The 19,289-nt window shown below is 46.3% G+C and overlaps 2 protein-coding genes across 5 annotated transcripts; one reads left to right on the top strand and one right to left on the bottom strand.

Annotated features, from left to right (window-relative positions):
- Window positions 1–10,846: 10,846 nt before the first annotated feature.
- Window positions 10,847–16,577, top strand: LOC136520460 (solanesyl-diphosphate synthase 1, mitochondrial-like). Of its 4 annotated transcripts, none has more exons than XM_066513993.1 (12): window positions 10,847–11,113; window positions 11,365–11,457; window positions 12,785–12,865; window positions 13,026–13,097; window positions 13,220–13,351; window positions 13,426–13,512; window positions 13,901–13,972; window positions 14,302–14,387; window positions 14,538–14,670; window positions 14,767–14,856; window positions 15,390–15,488; window positions 15,959–16,577. In XM_066513993.1, exons 1-12 carry the CDS (start codon window positions 10,949–10,951, stop codon window positions 16,136–16,138), a joined length of 1,290 nt encoding a protein of 429 aa, XP_066370090.1. In that variant the 5' UTR covers window positions 10,847–10,948; the 3' UTR covers window positions 16,139–16,577. The 4 variants fall into 4 exon arrangements, with proteins under 4 accessions (XP_066370090.1, XP_066370092.1, XP_066370093.1 ...); XM_066513995.1 differs by having other exon boundaries at window positions 10,974–11,113; window positions 11,362–11,457; XM_066513996.1 differs by having other exon boundaries at window positions 10,974–11,113; window positions 11,362–11,461.
- Window positions 16,578–16,823: 246 nt separating this feature from the next.
- LOC136519776 (uncharacterized) lies at window positions 16,824–17,996 on the bottom strand. Its single transcript, XM_066513144.1, has 2 exons — window positions 17,542–17,996; window positions 16,824–17,394 (listed from the first exon to the last, which is right to left on the bottom strand). Exons 1-2 carry the CDS (start codon window positions 17,994–17,996, stop codon window positions 16,824–16,826), a joined length of 1,026 nt encoding a protein of 341 aa, XP_066369241.1.
- Window positions 17,997–19,289: the final 1,293 nt, after the last annotated feature.

The following is a 19,289-nucleotide window of genomic DNA, read 5'->3' as shown; positions in this document are numbered from 1 at the left end:
GGTCATGGTGCTCAAGTTCTCCATGTTGTGAAGGATGGTGATGATGCTTGCATATTTCTTTTGTGGTAGAATGGAGATGATCTTCCTCATGATGTCCGCATCATCTAGCTTTAACAATCCTATTGAATGGAGCTCATTGATAATTAGATTCAATCGAGAATACATATCATGAACAAGCTCATCATCATTCATAGCAAAGGAATCATAATTTTGCTTAGCTAGACAATGTTGTTACTCATGGACATTACTTGTGCCGTCATGGAGCTCTTGGAGTTTTAACCAAATTTCATGTGCCGTATTTAAGGTGAACACTTGGTTAAACACATCCATGCTAAATGATTCAAACAAGCAATTCTTAGCTCTAGCATTAAAATGTATTTCTTTTTCGTCACTCTTTATGGGCTTTTCGGGATTCTTAATGGGTTTCATCCCATCATGAGTGACTCTTCATACACCTAAATCAACCGCCTCAAGGTGGCAAGCCATTCTAGCCTTATAGTAGAGGAAGTTAGTGCCATCAAATTGAGGAGGCCTAGCGGTATCTATCCCAACCACTCTACAATAGCATCGGCACAACGGCAGTTAAGCCAAAGGTCCAAATGTGAGCCAACCAGCTCTGATACCAATTGAAGGGACCATGACGCCTAAGAGAGGGGTGAATTAGGCAACCTAAAAATCTAACTCTAAACTATGGCCTCCTTTTCAAATCCTAGCAAAACCTATGCAATAGATAAACTATCTAGATGTACAATTATGGTTTTGCTAGTGTGTTGCTATCTCTACCGCAAATGTAGTAATGTAATCAATGTAAATGCGGAAGGTAAAGAGTAAGATAGAGATATACAAACTTCCGTCGATGACTCCGGTATTTTTACCGAGGTATCGAGAAGCGCGCAAGCTTCCCCCTAGTCTTCGTTGGAGCCCCTCGCAAGGAATCCCTCACAAGGGCCAAGCTCCTGGTCGGGTAACTCCGTGGATAGCCTCGGGCCTTCCCCATGCGCAAGTGGGTCTCCGATGTGCCTCTCGGCAAGCCTCTCCCGGATGCTCGCCGCCGTCTTCGCTATCAAGCTTTCGGCCGAAACGCCGCGGGCCTTGTACCCTCCGGTACACGGTGGCGGCCACACCACAAATGCAGTTGGTGTGATCTCGCAAGACTTCAAGCCCCTCCGATGTACAACACTTGTGCTCGCAAGCACGGGGTGGCAAGAGGTATGCAAACCTCACTAAACACTAGGCATAAACCTAGAGCAAGCGCATAAGCGGTGGTCTAATCAACCTAAGTACTTCGCAAAGCACTTATGCTAATCACCTAATCAAATACTAAGCACTATGCAAGTGGAGATCACTAAAATAGTGTATCAACACCCTTGGTATGTTCCCTCAGCTCCACTTCATTCAAATGGCCGGTTAGGGGTTGTATTTATAAGACCCACTAAGAAAGTAGCCGTTGGAGTCGAATTCCTGCGAAACTGCTACTGACCGGACGCTGAATCGTCCTGACCGGACACGTCCGGTCGTCCCGGACGTTGAGCCAGCAAAAACACTGATCGGACGCTGGCTAGAGTCTGGTCGCCTGCCACTGGACGCGTTCGGTCGTAGATATGCCGCTCTAGAACCTTTCTGTACTCGATCGGACGCTACGTTATTGCGTCCGGTCGGTTGCCGCCAGCGTCCGGTCCTTGTGTCCGGTCGCCTGTCTACCGAGCCACCGGTCCAGCGTCCGGTCCAACATCCGGTCGCCTCTGCGAGCTCGTTTCTTCACGATCTTGTGTACGGTTTGGTTCCTATCTTCATGATTGGACTTTGCTTGATATCTTGGGTCTTTTCTTGTGCTCCTAAGGTCTTGCTTAAGGTGTTGATCATCAGATCATCACGTCGCATTCGTCCAAGTCACGTCTTGCACCCTGTTGGACTACAAAACAAACACTTACAAATTCATTAGTCCAATTTGGTTGTGTTGGTCATCAAACACCAAAATCCAAAGTAAATGGGCCTAGGGTCCATTTTCCTTACACAACTTGGGAGCTCATCAGGGACGCCTATAAATATGTGGGGTGGGGCAACGGGGCAAATCAATCCACGCCTTTTGGCAGCCGCCGCCTCCCATCCTACGCCTGCACCTGCTGTTCCTCGTGAACCTAGTAGTCCGGAGGCGCAACGCTTCCTCCTTGTACGTGTGGATACCTCGGAGGTGCTGCATCTGGAGCACAAGGACGAACCGTACGAAGGGGACGGACAGACGGACGACCTCGCAACTGCATGGCACTGCTACGATGTGTTCGACTATATCGAGTCACTTCCGCTGCACCTGCGCGTCTAGTGGTAATCGCGTGATCTATAACTAGCAGTAGATCTTGGTTTATGAGGTCGAAATTTTTGTTTTCCGGCTAGCGTAGCATCCTCATAACCCTACAGCAAGGGGGTGCGGACACGATGGCAAGGCGACGACACCGGCAGTAGCTGCGCCACAGCACGGGACAAGGGCAGCAGTGCGGCAAGAGCGGCAGGGCAGCCAGCAGCACCGCACGGCTAGGCAAGCAGCAGTAGCGGCTCCGTGCGGCAGCGGCCAGTGGCGGCCAGGTCATAGCCAAGCCACGACCGGCCGAGAGCGACCCTGGTCTAGCAATGTGGCCTCGCACGCGTGGCCCAGCCGGGATGACCACGGCGAGCACAGGCGCATGGTGACCGCGCAACAGACCGAGCAGGTGATGTGCACGAATTTTAAAGCATCAATAACAATCGGACTATGGAAGTTGAGACCAAACCACCTTCACTATGCTAAAGCGAGCATATCAGACTACCAACATGAGCTAAAACATGATACCACTGCCTAGCTAAATTGCACGGAATTAATTCGTCAATATAGCGTCGTCACCCTGTTTTCAAACTTGAAAATCTTCTAAGTCTTGAGCTAGATTCAGTTTCAGGTTCCATTTTTAGGCCATTAGAAATACTAGCTAGCAATGCTCTTTTTCTACAGCAAGAGTTGCATTGTTATCTACAAAGTTTGTACTTCAAACCTTATTTAGGTGTCACACACATGTTCTATAATACTTTTGCTTAATAAAAATTGGTTTTCAACCATATTTGATATACATGAGCTATTGAATCAACTTTCATTTAGCATTTTTATTAGTCATTTTAGGTTACAAGAAATTGATCTACACACTTTATCATATGCTTTATCACATAAACATGATGTTCATGACATGGTTTAGTGGTTTGTTTAGGGTGTAACACCGAGGGTGTTACAGCTTAGTAGTGTACATGATGTCAAGGTGATTAAGTGGGTGGCGTTGGTGAGACTTACTAACTGACGGCGCTAGCCTTTGGTCGGTGGATGGCTTGTGTGGCAAATCCAATCGTGACTGCGAGAGATTAAAGACCTATAGCGTATCTCGGTGGAGCTCCAACATGAATTGTGAAATAGGGGTTGTGAGATTTGGCAACCAATAGGATATATCGTTGCATCTTCAAGAGTTCGTCCTTTCTATGCTTAGCACTTTGCTTGCCAAGTATGTGGCTTCCACTTGTGTGACTTTTGTTTTTCTAAATTAGCTATAAACTAGTTGATATGATTGACTCTAGCTAGGTTGTAAAACTATTTTGGTTTGAGAGTAATTAAGTTAGAGCATGCTACAAGAATAATTAAACCTTAAGTGTACATCCTAGTAAAGTATGGTTTTTATAAGGTCGGTAGCAAAAAAAAAAACCGTTCCAACAAATTAGTGACAATGGTAAACTAATTACATACACACAAAACCACCACCAAGATAATTACATGGAATGCATGAACTCTCGTGAGAGTCACTTCGTCAACAACATAGTAAAGTATTGCATACATATAGTTACACAAACCGATGTGTCATGCCCTTTTGCAACGTCTAAATATAATTGCTAAGGACACATACATATATAAACTTTCTTCTTTCTTTATTTATTTATAGAAAGAGAGAGGATAGATAGATAGATAGGTAGGTAGGTAGAGAGAGAGAGAGAGAGAGATTCATCAAGGGTATATATGTCCCGAGCGCACACACGATAATTTCACCTCAACAACGACTCTGGTGCGCGCCGGCCGCAGTAGAGGCCGGTTCAGGAGCAGCCGCCTCCCGCCACCGAAGCTGACGATGACGAAGAAGAAGCCCCACCCTGGAAGCAGCAGCACCCGGCGGCCGCGTCGTGCGCCATGCTAACGACGCTGGAGATGTCCTCCTCGTCCTCGACGATGGTGTCGAGCTTGGCCTGCCTCGGCGGGGCGACGGCGGGGACGAGCTGCCACGGCGCGACCTCGGAGAAGAAGATGCTCGCCATGCTGTACGTACAAGCTACTCGGCGTTCGGCAGTAGTGAAACTTGGACGGCGGCACGCACAAGAGCTGAGCACATCGATCCTAGTATTAGAGCTGATATAGCTAGCTGCCTTGTCGATGGAGGAGCGACCGGGCTGGCGTTTTATAGCCGCGCGCGCGCTCGGTTTCGTCCCCGGCGATCCTTGTAGCGTGTGGCTTGCATGGTATCGGCGGCCGATCCAGGGCAATCTAGCTTGGAAAAGAACTAATGGTGGTGGGTGGTGGTTTCCACTTCGCTGTCAGCTTGCATTGCAGTAGCGTTTGCATCAGGGCGTCCGCAACGGACGAAGCAAATCGCCGGCTGCTGTGCTTGCTAGAAATAATAAAGAAAGGAAGGAACTTAGACAGGGACAACAGGTCAGAGACTCAGAAAATATTGAAAACCGTGCGAGCTAGGCGATTGTTTCATCGCTAGCGATGTGATTTTTCACATCCTCTCTCCTCTCGATTGGTTGAGCAGGTGCTCCTAGCTAGCACTGTGTCAGCCATTGGGGACGCCCTCAGGGCATGGTGACCGGTGGTATGCATGTCGTACTCAATCAGACTGACATGCCGGGAATTGGTGGAGCAGTGCATTGAACTGTGCGTGCGAGATGAGAAGCGGTCAGAGAGTGACTAGCTAGTCACCGAGTAATGCATGACAAAACTTCTATCGGCAAGCCCCTGCATCTGCATGCATGTTCAGTCAGGCAGATCCGGAATCAGGATCGTATATTTGGAGTTAAATGCACCAGCGGCCCTGGTCACATAGGTCCACGAACTCAGAAAATACACTTTTGAGTCCTTAAACTTGTCAAGTGGTGGATTGCAAATCTATATAATACACGTAGGCATTTCTAGCTGACATGGCAAGATAGCGTGGCATGTGTTTTTACATTTAACCTCTCTAATTCTCTCTTCTTCTCACGTCGTAGCCCATGACCAGCACGGCGTGGTTCAAAGACGTCCCCTAGGCCTAGTGAAGACACCGGGCGCTGCTGTGGCGTGTAAGCAAAGCTCGGCCTCAACAAGTTCTTCGACTTGATTGTGGACGAATTCACCGGCATGTACACCGGCACCTTGCCCGAAGCCGACGACCAGCAAGACGTCGCCGGCAGCACGTCCAAGTCCAATAAGCAGCCGCCTGTCCCGCCAGGGCGTGCTCTCCGCATGTGTGAATGAGTCATTCAAAGACGCGTTCGAATACACCATCAACCAGGTGTTAATCGTAGACCAGTACGGCAAGGCTCCGAACTACCCTGGCTACGTTGCCGGGCAGGAGTCATGCAGATTCGCACGCGTGCATCCATGCATCAAGCACTGCGATGTATGCACTGTTCTTCGTGATTGTGCATGCACTTGCACTGCCGGTGGTGAAGATCGACGACAAGTACCAGGGCAAGTGGGCAACTAGGCTGACAAGGCCGCGCTGATGATGGAGCACTCTCTGCTCGAGTGCTCCTACTCCTGCTCCTGGACAGTGCGTGCAACTGGCACAGCATGGCCTGATCGATGGAGGCATGGAGCACAGCAGGTTCGTGTTGTCTGACACTGTCCTTGCAGACACCGTGGCGAGCGGCAGCGCCGGAGGCGTCCACACCATAGAGGCGCTAGATCGCTAAGACGACGAAAGTCGTGGCCATGCCGAGCGTCCAGGTGAAGCGTCGCTCGACGAGCACCTGCACAACCAACGAGTGCGCGTGCGGTCATGAGGCCAGCGTCAGCACATAGGACGCCATCGAGCGTGGCTAGCGCCTTCTCGCTCGTGGCCCAGTCAGCTTCGACGAGGACCTCCAAGAGGACTGGCATCGCGCGCGGAACTCAGCTCCACGAATGTTGACAAGCATGTCGCACATGCCCAAGGTCCTAAGATGTGTGTCCATCGACTGATGACGCGAGCTCGCCAAGCATGACAGCGCGCTTTCCTACCGCTGGAAGCTCGCTGTGGGACTGGGACGTGACCGAGAGATGCAAGCGGGGTGGGCCGCGGACAGCCCGTACCACGCCGTGCTCGCTGCCAATATTTTTTGCGGGTTGTGCGCTGACGAGGTTGCCCTGATGATGGAGCAGGGGGTGTTCGGCAGCCGGTGTCCGTTCGCATCAACGCCGGCAGCAGCGCCGTCCAAGGTTCAAGGGTCTGCGGGATGTCTCTGAACCACGCCGTGTTGGCCATGGGCTACGATGTGGGAGGAAGAGATAATTAGAGGGGTTAAATGTAAAAACACATGCCACGCTGTTATGCCATATCAGCTAGAAGTGTCTACGTGTATTATATGGACCTGCGGTGTACCACTTGACAAATTTAGAGACCCAAAAGTGTATTTTCCGAGTTCGTGGACCTAAATGACACACCCTTACAAGTTCGAGGGCCGCTGGTGCATTTAACTAATATTAAATATAAACCCCGTATACTCGTTGCACGCATGTTCAGTCAGGCATGCACATCGATCCCGATCGATATATCGGCCGTCCTACGCCATGCGTTGTGCGGTTTCCTGCAGGTTACCCATCATATCAATTCTTGGTTTCCCGGTCTCGCGGGGCTCTTCCCTCTTGCAATGGTCTTGAGACGACGGGATCAGACGGACGTGACGTCGGGCCTCGATCGATCGCATTTACAACGGCGACGAGCGAGGTCGCCGTCTCAGGCAGAAAGACGCCGCACGTCGGCTTGCCTCTGCGCGGCGTGCCCTGCCGGCCCGCTCACGGCATCCGCTGCGCGCGCGACGACGGCGGCATGCATGTCGCGGTCGGTCGCTCGGCCGCAGCAGAGCGGATAAGGGCTGGTTGCGTCGGAGCGCACGGAGCCGTACAGCTGTGTGGACTCCGGCGGTCGGGAGGCGCGCGGGCGCGGCCGAGCTGACAGCACGACCCGGACGTCGGGCTCGTTGGACACGACGCATGTGTGGCGCGCGTGAAGTTCACGTGCATACGGTTCGACTTCAACCGCGACGTTTCGTGACGCGGGCCTTGGGATATGGGTTCCAGAGGACGTTCCGGGCCCAAATAGAGAAGGTGGCGGCGGGACCCGGGATTGTTCCAAATTGTCGGCCTTTTCCCCCTTTTCCCGCCGTCTTGACGAAACACTGTCCAATATTAAGGCCAGTCTCAATGCACAATTTCAACACATGCTTTCTAAAAGTGCCACATCCGTTTTACAAGTTTTAGTTGATGAATGAAATAGCTTTTCTCAGTGTATAGTTTCATGACACGGTTACATAGTCTAGCCGTAACATTTAATTATTATACAGTACTACGTTCAAGTGTGGCATATAAAATATGTTGCCACTTCGTGTTAAAAAAAACAAGAAATCACTGAACAACAAGACTACTCCGCGTGTTCAGATCTGCAGCAAGTGCATGTTCAAAGAAGCAAGTACTAGTCCTGAAAAAAAAAACAAGAGGCATATCACTTCAGACATGACCACAAAAGAGAGTTCAACATTCGGCTGCTGGCTGGACTGGAATCTGTCCTCGCCATTGCTGGACTAGCTGGAAGATAACGCTGCCGGTGGCGGCGGTGCCTGTTGCGGTAGTGGCAGTGCCTGTTGCGGTAGTGACGCACGACGCAGTAGAGGCGGGCGGTCGCTACAGCGCAGGCGAGGCACTTGATGCCTGCGGAGAAGCACTTGACGGCAGCGGCGTAGGCGACGATGCCACCCCGCGATCGCGGTGGTTGCCGCTACGCGCTCTTCCTCCGCACCTGAAGCCGCGCCGCAACGAGTTTTCCTCCAACGCAGGAGAATCAACTCGCGTGCCTCCCCCAGATCGGGTGGACCCATCTTCACCGGGCTAAACGGGAGATGCCGAGACGCCATTGCCGGAGCCTGAGGAGATGGCCAAAGGTAAGGGGACGAGGCGGAAGAGGAGCGGAGATTGCAGGAGACGAGAGGATCAGGCGGGAGCTAAGGCGTCGAGCGCATCCGCAGCAAGCCGCAATGGATCGAAGGGATGAAACGAGATGCCTCAGTGCGCGTTTCATGCGCCTTCCAATGCATTATAAACGGGGTCGACTAGTTTCTCCACGATGAAACTCTGTGTGTGTGTGGGTGGGTGGGGGGTGGGGGTGGGGGTGGGGGGGGGTGGGTTTGGGGGGGATGCAGTATAAACGGGGTCGACTAGTTTCTCCACGATGACTCTACGCGCGAGGCTATTTGCCTTACTTACCAAGCAGGGGATGAGCTATTCATGAGAGTTTGGAAAAAATAAGTGATTCGTTTTTAGCCCTTATAAAAAGAAAACGGATTCTTAAACCTCTTTCACGCTCATGTCACGTCGAGGTACTGCAAGATTATTTTACTTCTTTAAATAAAAATTGCCAAAAAAATCACAATTTTCAAAAATTCGAGATAGATCTAATTAGACTTTTTTACTTTTTTCTGAATTTTTTAGAAAAAAAGTAAAAGGAAAAAACCTACGAATCTTTCATGCTTAAAAAAGGCTCCCAAAATTTTTATTCAAAAAAGGAATTGATTCCGTAAAAGTTTAATTATTCGAATGTATCAGCAGAATTTTTTGATTAATTCGGAAAGAAAGGATTTCATAGAAAATATTCATTTTTCTATTTTTTTGGATGGTTTGGTTGAAGATCAAATCAAGAATTTCATTATATCCCTTTCTTCTACCTTCAATTTTAGATTCACAACAATTCTAAAAAAATTATGAATTTACTAAAACCTTTTTTTCTTTTATCTTGAATCTAATTCTACTTAAAAAAATCGAATTAATAATCGAGATTCCTTGCCGATACTCTACTCTAATAAATAAAAAAAAGAAAGAAAATAAATAAAAAAAAAAGAAAATAAATAAAAAAAAGAAAAAATATTTATTAAAATACAAAAAAAGATTGAATAATTTTACTTTGATCTGGTGACTAAATTTTTTTGAGGAGTAATACAAGGGTATTGCATGGGATGTTCGGATACCTATAAAAAAAATAAATTACAGAATGTACTCTACGAAACGAATTTATTAAGGCTAATTAATCCGTCATTAACATATGTTTACTGTAGCACCACATTGTCAAATCATGGACTAATTAGGCTTAAAAGATTCGTCTCGTAAATTAGTTGTAAACTGTGCAATTAGTTTCGTAATTAGTCTATACTTAATACTTCATACATATGTCCAAACATCCGATGGGACAGCGACTAAACTTTAGAAACAAGAACCAAACACCCTCTTATTTTCTCTCTTTCTTAAAACTGTGCTAACTCACCAAATTTATTGAGGTGGCATGTCATTTAATGTCCATAAAATCTCTATAAAACTCCATTAGACTGTCCTAAGCTATTGGCCTCGGCGAGATAGCTGACGACAAGGATCCGTTTGAGGAAGTGAATATGTTGTAGAAAAGATATGGGTCTGATCGTCGCGACCTGACCTGCTGCAACCCGGGGGGACAGAGATGATGGGCTGCCATGGCCCGGATTAATTGTATCTTTGCTGAGAAAAAGTCCATCTGACCTCCTTTAATAAAAGTTTCCACAAAAAAAAGGCTATTACAAATTCTTATTTACCCCTCTCAATTAAAAAAATCAGATTTTGAGACTCTTCTTTCTTTTGAAACCCTCCGATTTACCTCCTTAAGTAGTTTTTACTGACATGACACCACATCAACCGTCCTATACGGCGCCACATTAGGCACTAGGGAGATAAATTGGACTTCTACAATAGTTCAGGGCACTTGTGTTCATAGTAAGGGACGGCTTGGTGCATTTTATGAGCTACTTATGGCAAAAATAAAAATAAAAAAAGAAATGAGAATCCAAACGCTATTATATACACTTCTCTTCATAGCCCTTATTTGTAACTTTTTGTAGCTGTACCCTTTTTCTCCTCATAGATAGTGCTTTTGCTCTATTTGTGCAGCTTCTATGGAAACTCTTCTCCCCGTAGGACCAAGTATGATTTGGTTATATCATTATACGGCATATGTGTTGTCGTTATAGTTCATAGCGCGTGCGATAGACGTAAGCTAATTATATCAGATACGAGAGCATATATTAGCAAATAAAAGCAAAATAAAGTCTGTACAAGAATAAAATAGTTTCAATTTAGGCACCATAAGATAGAGCATGATTTTATAAAATTTATGAAATCGGTTTCATAAATTTTCAAGCTAAATAATTTTTCTAAAACCAAATCGGATTTTAGGATATTTAATTGTATAATTTTGTAGGAAAATATATTTACCCCCTAAACCATCAAATCAAATAACCATCAAATCAAATAAGTACAATTACCTAAACTATCAAATCAAATAAGTCCAATTAACATCTTTGGTGGCTGACATTGTGTGATTGTGTGACAAAACCGCTCAAGGTATAAATAAAAACAAAATTACCAAAAATGCAAATTTATACCATTCCCAAAGCAGTAGGAAACACATGTGTAAAGTCCCCTCGTGGGCTTGGGCCTTTGCGTGCAGGCGCATTCCACCGCCAGACGTGGCAGAACGGAAGCATCCACGTAAGTACGTAACCCTTCCTCTACGCCACGCACGGGTGGCGCCTCCGTTCCAAGGCCCCCAAACCGAGCGGCCGCCGCCGCCCTCCCTTTCGTCTACTTTTTCTCCAAGCTCATCTCCCCTCCCCCGATCTCGGGAGCGACCGAAGCATGTCCTGGCGGTGGGCTCTCGCGCGCCGCGTCGCCGCGCTGGCCGCGACCGGCGGCGGCCGCGGTGCCCAGGCGCAGAGGCTCCTGCCCACCTCGTCGGCCGCCGCCGGCACTGGCCTCCTGGGGCGGCACCACATGCCCCTCGCCTCCCAGATTCGGAGCAAGGTTCACTCCTCCGTTCCCCTCCCGTACTTTACCCTCTGCCGCCGGTGCCTGCTGACCGGTGCTGGCTGCCGGCCGAGCTGCCAGCCACCGCGCGCGATGTGTTTGCGTTTATGCCGCGCCCCGGTAGAAACCGTGCTGGGTCGCATTCGCGCAAGTTTTGTATGGACACCGCCATACTGTTCGTGGTATGGAAAAGTCTTGCTTTTCCGTTGTGCTGATACAGGCTCTGTACGTTTTCTATCGTTTAGTAGGTGGTTGGTTGCAGAGGAGCTGCTCTCGTGAGCTCCAGATGGTTGCATGATGCCCAATACCAGGTTCGCCAGGACGGGGCTTCAAGAGCTCAGGTAGGTGAGGCCTTATCTCTCTAATCATTCGTTTTGTGCTGCCCATTTAGTGTGAAATGATCACTTTGTGCCTTTTTCTTTCTTTCAATTTCAATAAAAGGGTTAGGGTAGGGCATAATTTAACATATAAAGTATGAAATGATGGTTGCCTTGTATAAATGTAATGTAAGGAGACTTTCATTGCGTTGTTTCCAAGGCAGGCACGCCAGTCTCAATGGAGAGTCCATGACTCAAAGAGAGTTGGTAATCGTATCAAGGGAGTTTCATCCCCATGAAACTCATTTCTTCTCTTCTTAAAAATCTTGCCACATCATCAAACACGCTTATGTGGCAGCTCATTAAATGCACATGAAACTCTGATGAAACTCCTACTGAGACTGACCTAAGTCACTGGGCTGTCAGATTATTCAGTTGACTGTGGCTTGTTACTATTTAACAAATAAAGTATGAAATGATGGTTGACTTGTATAAATGCAACGTAAGTCATTGGGCTGTCAGATTATTCAGTTGACTGCGGCTTGTTACTATTACATCTCTTGTTTGAAAACAGTGGGTATCCTTTTTCTAATGCACTGTCACTTGATGGCTTCTCATCTTAAGCCTATCTTGGATTCTACCTCTGCACATTAGTTATTGTATGAACAGGCTTCTATAAAGATTATCATAGACCCAATATGATTCCTTTTGAAGGGCGGGCCTGGTGCAAGCGGTAGAGTCTTACCGCCTGTGACCGGAAGGTCCCGGGTTCGAGTCGCGGTCTCCTCGCATTGCACAGGCGAGGGTAAGGCTTGCCACTAACACCCTTCCCCAGACCCCGCAGCACTGGGTACGCCCAATATGATTCCTTTTCAAAGAAATGTTGTACCTCCATCTCTAGATCAACAAAAAGGATAAAATGCCTGTCAGTTGTTAATTCGTCAAAAACTTGTAATGCAGCCAGGTACTAGGATACTGTTCCCAGTTTGACTAAACTAATACGACGATTAACACATTATGCTCTGTAGATCATCTGAAACTTGAACAGGACAAATTGATTTCCTTTCATCTTGTAAACTGTCTTATTTGATGTTCCCAGGGACGAAGTCTCTTGCCTTTGGGAATTTACCATCATGTTGTATGGACTTAAAAGAAAGTTTCGTTCATATTACAACAATAAGGCTTTGATGTTGTTTTGACATGAATCAAAGATTATCGTAACCTGTTCTGAATTCATCCTCAGCTTTTTATTTTGTTTGAAATGTGGAAGCTAATGAAGGACAATATAATATATTTGTTATTTTCTTGACTGTAATATAGTCTGAAGGGTCTAATTTTCTTGTGTTCTCAGGAACAGCAAGATCCATTTGAATTAGTTGCCGATGAGCTATCACTTCTTGCAAATAGGTTACGATCCATGGTGGCTGCTGAGGTCAGTAAGCAGTGATCCTGTTCACAAAAACTCATCTAGTCATCTGTGTAGTACTCATGTGGACTACTGGTAGCAAAGATGATTTGATACTTCATTGATCTAGTGATGGCCAGAAATTTCATTCTCAGTTCCCTAAATTGCTTCAAAGTTGCATTTGCAGGTCCCCAAACTGGCATCAGCAGCTGAGTACTTTTTCAAGGTGGGAGCAGAGGGAAAAAGATTCCGGCCTACGGTAACTCCTCAATTTCTGGATTATTTTTTTGAACAAATGACTACATTATCATTTTATTCTTGGTTGTTGCCTCCTCTCTTCTTGATCTTTCGTGTCTCTAATGCCCTGATTTGTATTGTCAGGTTTTGTTGCTCATGGCATCAGCTCTGAAATTCCCTTTGTCAGAATCAACAGAAGGCGGAGTTCTCAGTATATTGGCAGATAAACTCCGCACACGGCAGCAGAACATTGCAGAGATAACTGAAATGATTCATGTTAGTATTGCGGCTGTCCTTCAGAGCCACACATTGCTATTCTGTTCATTTCCTCAATCTGTTATCTTCTGCAGGTCGCAAGCCTTCTGCATGATGATGTTCTTGATGATGCTGATACTAGGCGTGGCGTCAGTTCATTGAATCTCATCATGGGGAACAAGGTATTCACACATGCAGTATATTAAGCGTATCGCTCCCATGCATTAAGACTAGTTACTTGGATAGTTTGAAGCCCCAAACTATGAAAAGTTTTAGCTTCCAGTGAACTGGTATGCATTGGTGCTCTAGTAGGCAAATAAATGCTTCTTCATTTGATCCCAGGTTAATACGAAGTTAGGATATTTTGAAGTCAAAATCTTTTTGTAAGCATTAAATGAGTTGGCGCTCTCATCTTAAAGTTACAGAAGCACCATTTTGTGTTAACGGACAGCAGTGTTAAGATATCTGTTCTCAAAACTGCTTTCTTTGTGGTTCTCTATTTCTAAACTGGAGAGCTTTCTCCAGTTGAGATTGTCTGACATTAGTATTCTTCAAATATTCTGTCTGCAGCTTTCTGTGCTGGCTGGTGACTTCCTCCTGTCTAGAGCATGTGTGGCACTTGCAGCACTTGGGAACACAGAGGTAAATTGATGTGTCTTATTCATTTGGTTTTAGCAATCTTCAAGAATAGGTTGCTTAGTTTATTTGATCTTCTGATGAAGGGAAATTACAGTTGTTATATGCTACATCAGTTGCTTCTGTGGATGCCATTTGACTCAATTCATATGTCTGGATCTCATTCATGCACTTGTTCTGATCTTAAATTCTATTTCCTTGGTATTCTTCAGTAGCATAACCATGCTTATCTTGTTCTGTAATTCTAGATCTATCCTTGTGGTTACAGTACCAATGTGCTCTTTTCTTGCAAGTTGTTTATAGCACCACCAATGGTTACTACCTTGTTTGTGCAGGTGGTTTCTCTAATGGCAACTGCTGTAGAACACCTAGTTACTGGTGAAACTATGCAAATCTCTACAAGCAGAGAGCAACGACGAAGGTTTAATATGTTCTCTCTATCATGGTTTTAGTTGCTTATAGTCAGATCTAAAACTTATACAAAGAGTTGCAGTGTGAAATTATTGCACATCTTTTTACTTTCATTGATGTATTTATCAGCAAGTTCTGATATGGATTCTTACAAATGCAGCATGGAGTACTACCTGCAAAAGACATACTACAAAACAGCATCATTGATATCAAATAGCTGCAAGGCTGTTGCTATTCTTGCAGGGCACACAGCTGAGGTCTCGATGCTTACATACGAATATGGTCGAAACCTGGTTTGTAAAACATGTTTCCTGTTCTTTTTCTTGAATTCATTTCCTTACAAGCTAATTCTGTAAACTTGGTTGCTTAGCTAACTTGGTACCATGCAGGGTCTAGCCTTCCAGTTAATTGATGATGTTCTTGATTTCACCGGCACCTCTGCGTCCCTTGGGAAGGGTTCATTGTCTGATATTCACCATGTGAGAATAACAACCCAAGTTTTTTCATTCTATTTACTTTTCAGTGGCTGAAAATTTAATCATGTCTATCATCTGAAATATACATTTATCTTTCTTGAAGTCAATATGATGTCATAATAGTTTTGGCAGACTTCATTAGGAACTTATGGGAGGTCTATAAATCTTTTTATGCCTTGTATTAAAAAATCTTCATTGGTTAATATGCATATATTGTGTTCTGTCTAGCACAATCTGTTTTAATGCATGTTTGTTGTCATCTTGGACATGCCACTCATGATAGCTCTCACGATAAATATTTTTTTGGTGATTGGATTTTTGTTGACGTGTTGACTTCACATATCAGTCGGGTGGAGAAAAGATTCTTGTTGTCTAGATAAGTAGAATATGACTAGCTTTGTTGTTCATATCTTTGTGGTAAGCCTACTGAAATTAGATGTGAGATATGGTTAGGCTAGAGCTTTTATATCAACACAAAAATCAAAATTTTTGTTTGATGGCATTATATCTATTATATCATGGCATTCACTATGCAGGGAATCATTACTGCCCCGATGCTGTATGCGATAGAGGAATTCCCGCAACTACAAGAAATTGTTGACCGGGGTTTTGATAATTCTGCAAACATTGAAATTGTGAGTAATTATTTTAGATTGTGAGCAGGTTTAATTTTTTCAGTCTTCATTTACCTATAAAATACAGACACATTAGGGAATAGTTTTCTCCAAAAAAATATAATGCAAATGTTTCTAGTGAAGGAGAGTGACTTACACGGTGCAAAAGAACATGTTTAACAAAGAGAACTTTATTTATATGGTTTACTTATTAGGCATGCTATAAGGAATTTTGATATCTAACTTTTGGACGGACTTGATAGTTTAGCTGGATATTGAGGAACAGTGTAAATCATTTACTTAAGCTCTGGCAGTTATCTCCAAATTTTATTGGTTCTCGTAGCCAGCTAATTGCATGTTGAGCATTTAATCGCTGGGTTTAGCATCACGTCCTTGCACACTTGAAAGTGCATGTTTTCTGTAACAGCATTAGAAAAAACAGCAGGACAGGACCATAAACATAATGGACATCTTTCTTCTTTAAATTTCAGGCCCTTGACTATCTCCGGAAGAGCCGTGGGATTGAAAGGACAAAGGAGCTCGCACGAGAACACGCCGATCGTGCAGTCAAGGCTATAGAATCCCTCCCAGACAGCGACGACGAGGATGTTCTGACTTCAAGGCGTGCTCTTATTGATATCACAGAGAGAGTCATCACAAGGACAAAATAGCAAGGTGTTTGGCGTTCACAAGGTGAATGGAAAGCTGAACCTCGCCTCTGGCCTAGTGTCCCACTTGGAAAATTTTGTATACTTAGGTTCATTGCATTCTTTTCACAGCCCAAACCCCAAGTTTTGTGTAACACATTGCTGTAATTTGGGATTAAGAAATAGCCCTGCATTTCTGGGAGCTCTAGTGGTTTTGGCTGCATGTGGCGACAAAATATATATGTCACGGATTGCAGTGATCACCAGATATTGTGTAGCCATATAAGTGTGGGAGCATTGTACCCAATATACGAGAAGAAACGATTGTTGACTCCTGTCAAGACTCAAGATAGTACCATATAGTATCTGTTAACCATTCCCCTCTTCAAATTTTGGTGGTTGTTTCTCTTGAAATTGTGTGTTGTCAAATCTTCGTTCCGTGGGCCGAATTTTGTAGCCACATTTTGACATCTTGTCTGCTTATATGATCGATATATAATGTGCAATCTGAAGAGTCACATTTGGACATCTTGCCTGCTTATGAGTTATGATCTGTGCAAACTGAAATGTATTCAATCTTCCATAACGATTGAAGCGTTACAAAATGTTGGTCCTGGTCACTAGGTGCCTATATATACCACAGTAGAATGTTTGCATAATTACATAGGCACGCCATGAATTGACGGATCATTTTATCCTGATCGTCCGGTTAACGGGCCTGGCTCCAGAATCTCTCTTTGGCCCATGCAATCGCCTCATCCACCGCAGCGGCGCCGACGCTGTCGATGTCGTCGCCGTCGTCCATCAGCAGCGGCGCCCGCTCCCTCACCTCCATGACCACCTCCTCCAGCCGCCGCGGCGTCCTCGCCAGCGGGTTGGTGAAGAGCGACGACGACGTGGCGGACGGCGGCGAGTAGTAGTACCCGTAGTCGGCGCCTGAGTAGTCGGTGATGGTGGTCTCGGCGGCCGGTGACCGCGCCCCGCGTGCGGCCTGCCGGAAGCTCGGCGCGTTGCTGCTGGTCTCCGGGTTCGACGTGAAGCAACAGAAGCTGCAGCCCCCGCGGTGGTTCCGGTGGTGGCGCGTTGCCGCCGCCGACCCGCCGCCACCGGCTCTGCTGTGGTTCGACCTGCTTCCGGCGGCCTTGGCGTCGCCGCCGTAGTAGTAGCGAGCTGCCGGGTACGCGGCCGTCGAGCACGTGAAGCTACTATGGTACTCCCCTCTCGTCGACGTCGATGACGGCGGCGACGAGTCGTACCGCCGCGAAGGGATCGTCACCGGCCTGCCATGTCAAGAACGCCACGATCATCTTAGCACTAATGATGATGATGACCCCGATGCACACATTGCTGGGTTACGCATTTTTCACGTGCGCTTCGATCGTCAAGCTTTGGCACGCACGACGGCACGACTGTCAATGAGCTCCTACCTGAGCCTAGATGTGAACGAGGAGAGCGTGGCGTCGGCTCGGTTGCCGCCGGTGGCCACCGGCCGGCAGAAGCCGGCGGAGGGGAACTCGTCGGAGCTGACCGCCGACGATGACTTGGACTTGGACCTGGACCTTGACCTCATGTGACGACGGGCGCCGAAGATGTCGTCAAAGAAGCCCTGCTCCGTGGGCACGGCCGCCGCGCGCCCGTCGGTGTACGGCCGGCGGCAGAAGGCCTCGGCGCCGCCGTAGCTCGCGTACTGATGGCCTGTCGGGGAGTGGTAGTCGACCGCCTCACCGCCGAAGCTGCGGAGGAGCACGGTGCGCGGCGGCCCACCGTACACGTCCCGGAAGTCGTCGAGGGCCAGGCTCTGGTGGCCGCCGCCGGCGTGCTGGTCCGACGACCGCTGCCGTGGCAGCACCGAGCCCATCGTGCACCTCCACGACTCGTCCATCCTCGATCTCTCTGGCTTATCTGCGAGAGCTTTGTGTGTGAGAAATGGAGGTGGTGATCTTTATGCAAAGGCGATCGTTGGAGCTATATAGGCCAACAAGCAGGAAAGTTTGGTGCTTTTGTTTCGTCGGATGCATGTGTATATACACTAGTAGCTCACTCTGCATATATCACTGTTTGTTTGCAGGTACAGAAACGGTACGAACAAGTACTGTTAGCATCTTTTCAAATTGCACATGTTGATCCATTCCCAACTAATTCCTGCTGTAGGAAGCTGATGAACTTTGAACTGTTTCTGAAACTGGTGTTTTATTTTGCCTCTGGTGAAGTATTTCTTCCCAATAGGCAATAATGCTTATAGTTTATACCATACGTACGTACGTACGTACGTACATAAACATGCATGGTTAAATGTAGCCTGTCAAACTTTGAAAGCCTGCATGATGAAGTACTCAAATGGCCACAATCATGTGTAACAGCTTGCTAATCCTATCACATGCATGGAGAAGCTGCTGATTCATATATCTATATACCACCATGCATGCATACTGCAGCCTGCTTTAAATTAAGTTGTCACAACATTGTGTGGCTACCAGAAGGTAAATAAATTGACAGGTTTTGTTTTATGTTGCTTAGCTGTTGATGTAGTTTGGGACAAGATAGTTAGATGAATAATGATGTATGCAACAGGTGAGTAGCCAATGGACTGATTGGCATTACCTTTTGTAGGGGAGGGAGGCATGTGATATGGGATGATTGTGTTCTGCTACCCTCTTTGTAAACAGAGCATCATGGTGGTTGATCCATGGCCTCATTCTTCCAATCTCCTCACTATTCATTCTCATGTTTTTTTAAAAAAAAAATCTACTCCCCGTTCCACTTCACACTACTACTCCTTTTTTTATTATTTTGGTGCTTTTGCACTGTGGCACTCAACTATGTTATCACTACGATTAGAATTTAAATGTGCTATCAAATAATTACCCATATGAAAGCTTGACAGTCCAGGACCAATCCAGTGTTCATGGAAAAGGCTAACCAGGCAGAGACAGATCAAAGTGGCTAATCACTCTAGCATCACGCAAACCTTTTCCTTTTTGGACCAAATTAACACCAAGCATAGTCTGTCTGCCTCATGTTTAAACAACACTAGCAACTTGAGGCACTACAACTCAGGAGCAGCTCACGATTAGGCTGCAAATCATGTGGAGTGTGCTTAAAGCTGTAGCTTAGGGTACTAAAAGTGAGTTACAACTTGTGACTGCAGATGCCACTACACATCGTGCATGTTTAA

The sequence above is a fragment of the Miscanthus floridulus genome, chromosome 18 (assembly GCF_019320115.1).
Source record: "Miscanthus floridulus cultivar M001 chromosome 18, ASM1932011v1, whole genome shotgun sequence".
NCBI lineage: Eukaryota > Viridiplantae > Streptophyta > Magnoliopsida > Poales > Poaceae > Miscanthus > Miscanthus floridulus.
Note: the sequence above shows the minus strand (reverse complement) of the source record. Positions and strands in the feature narration are given on the sequence as shown.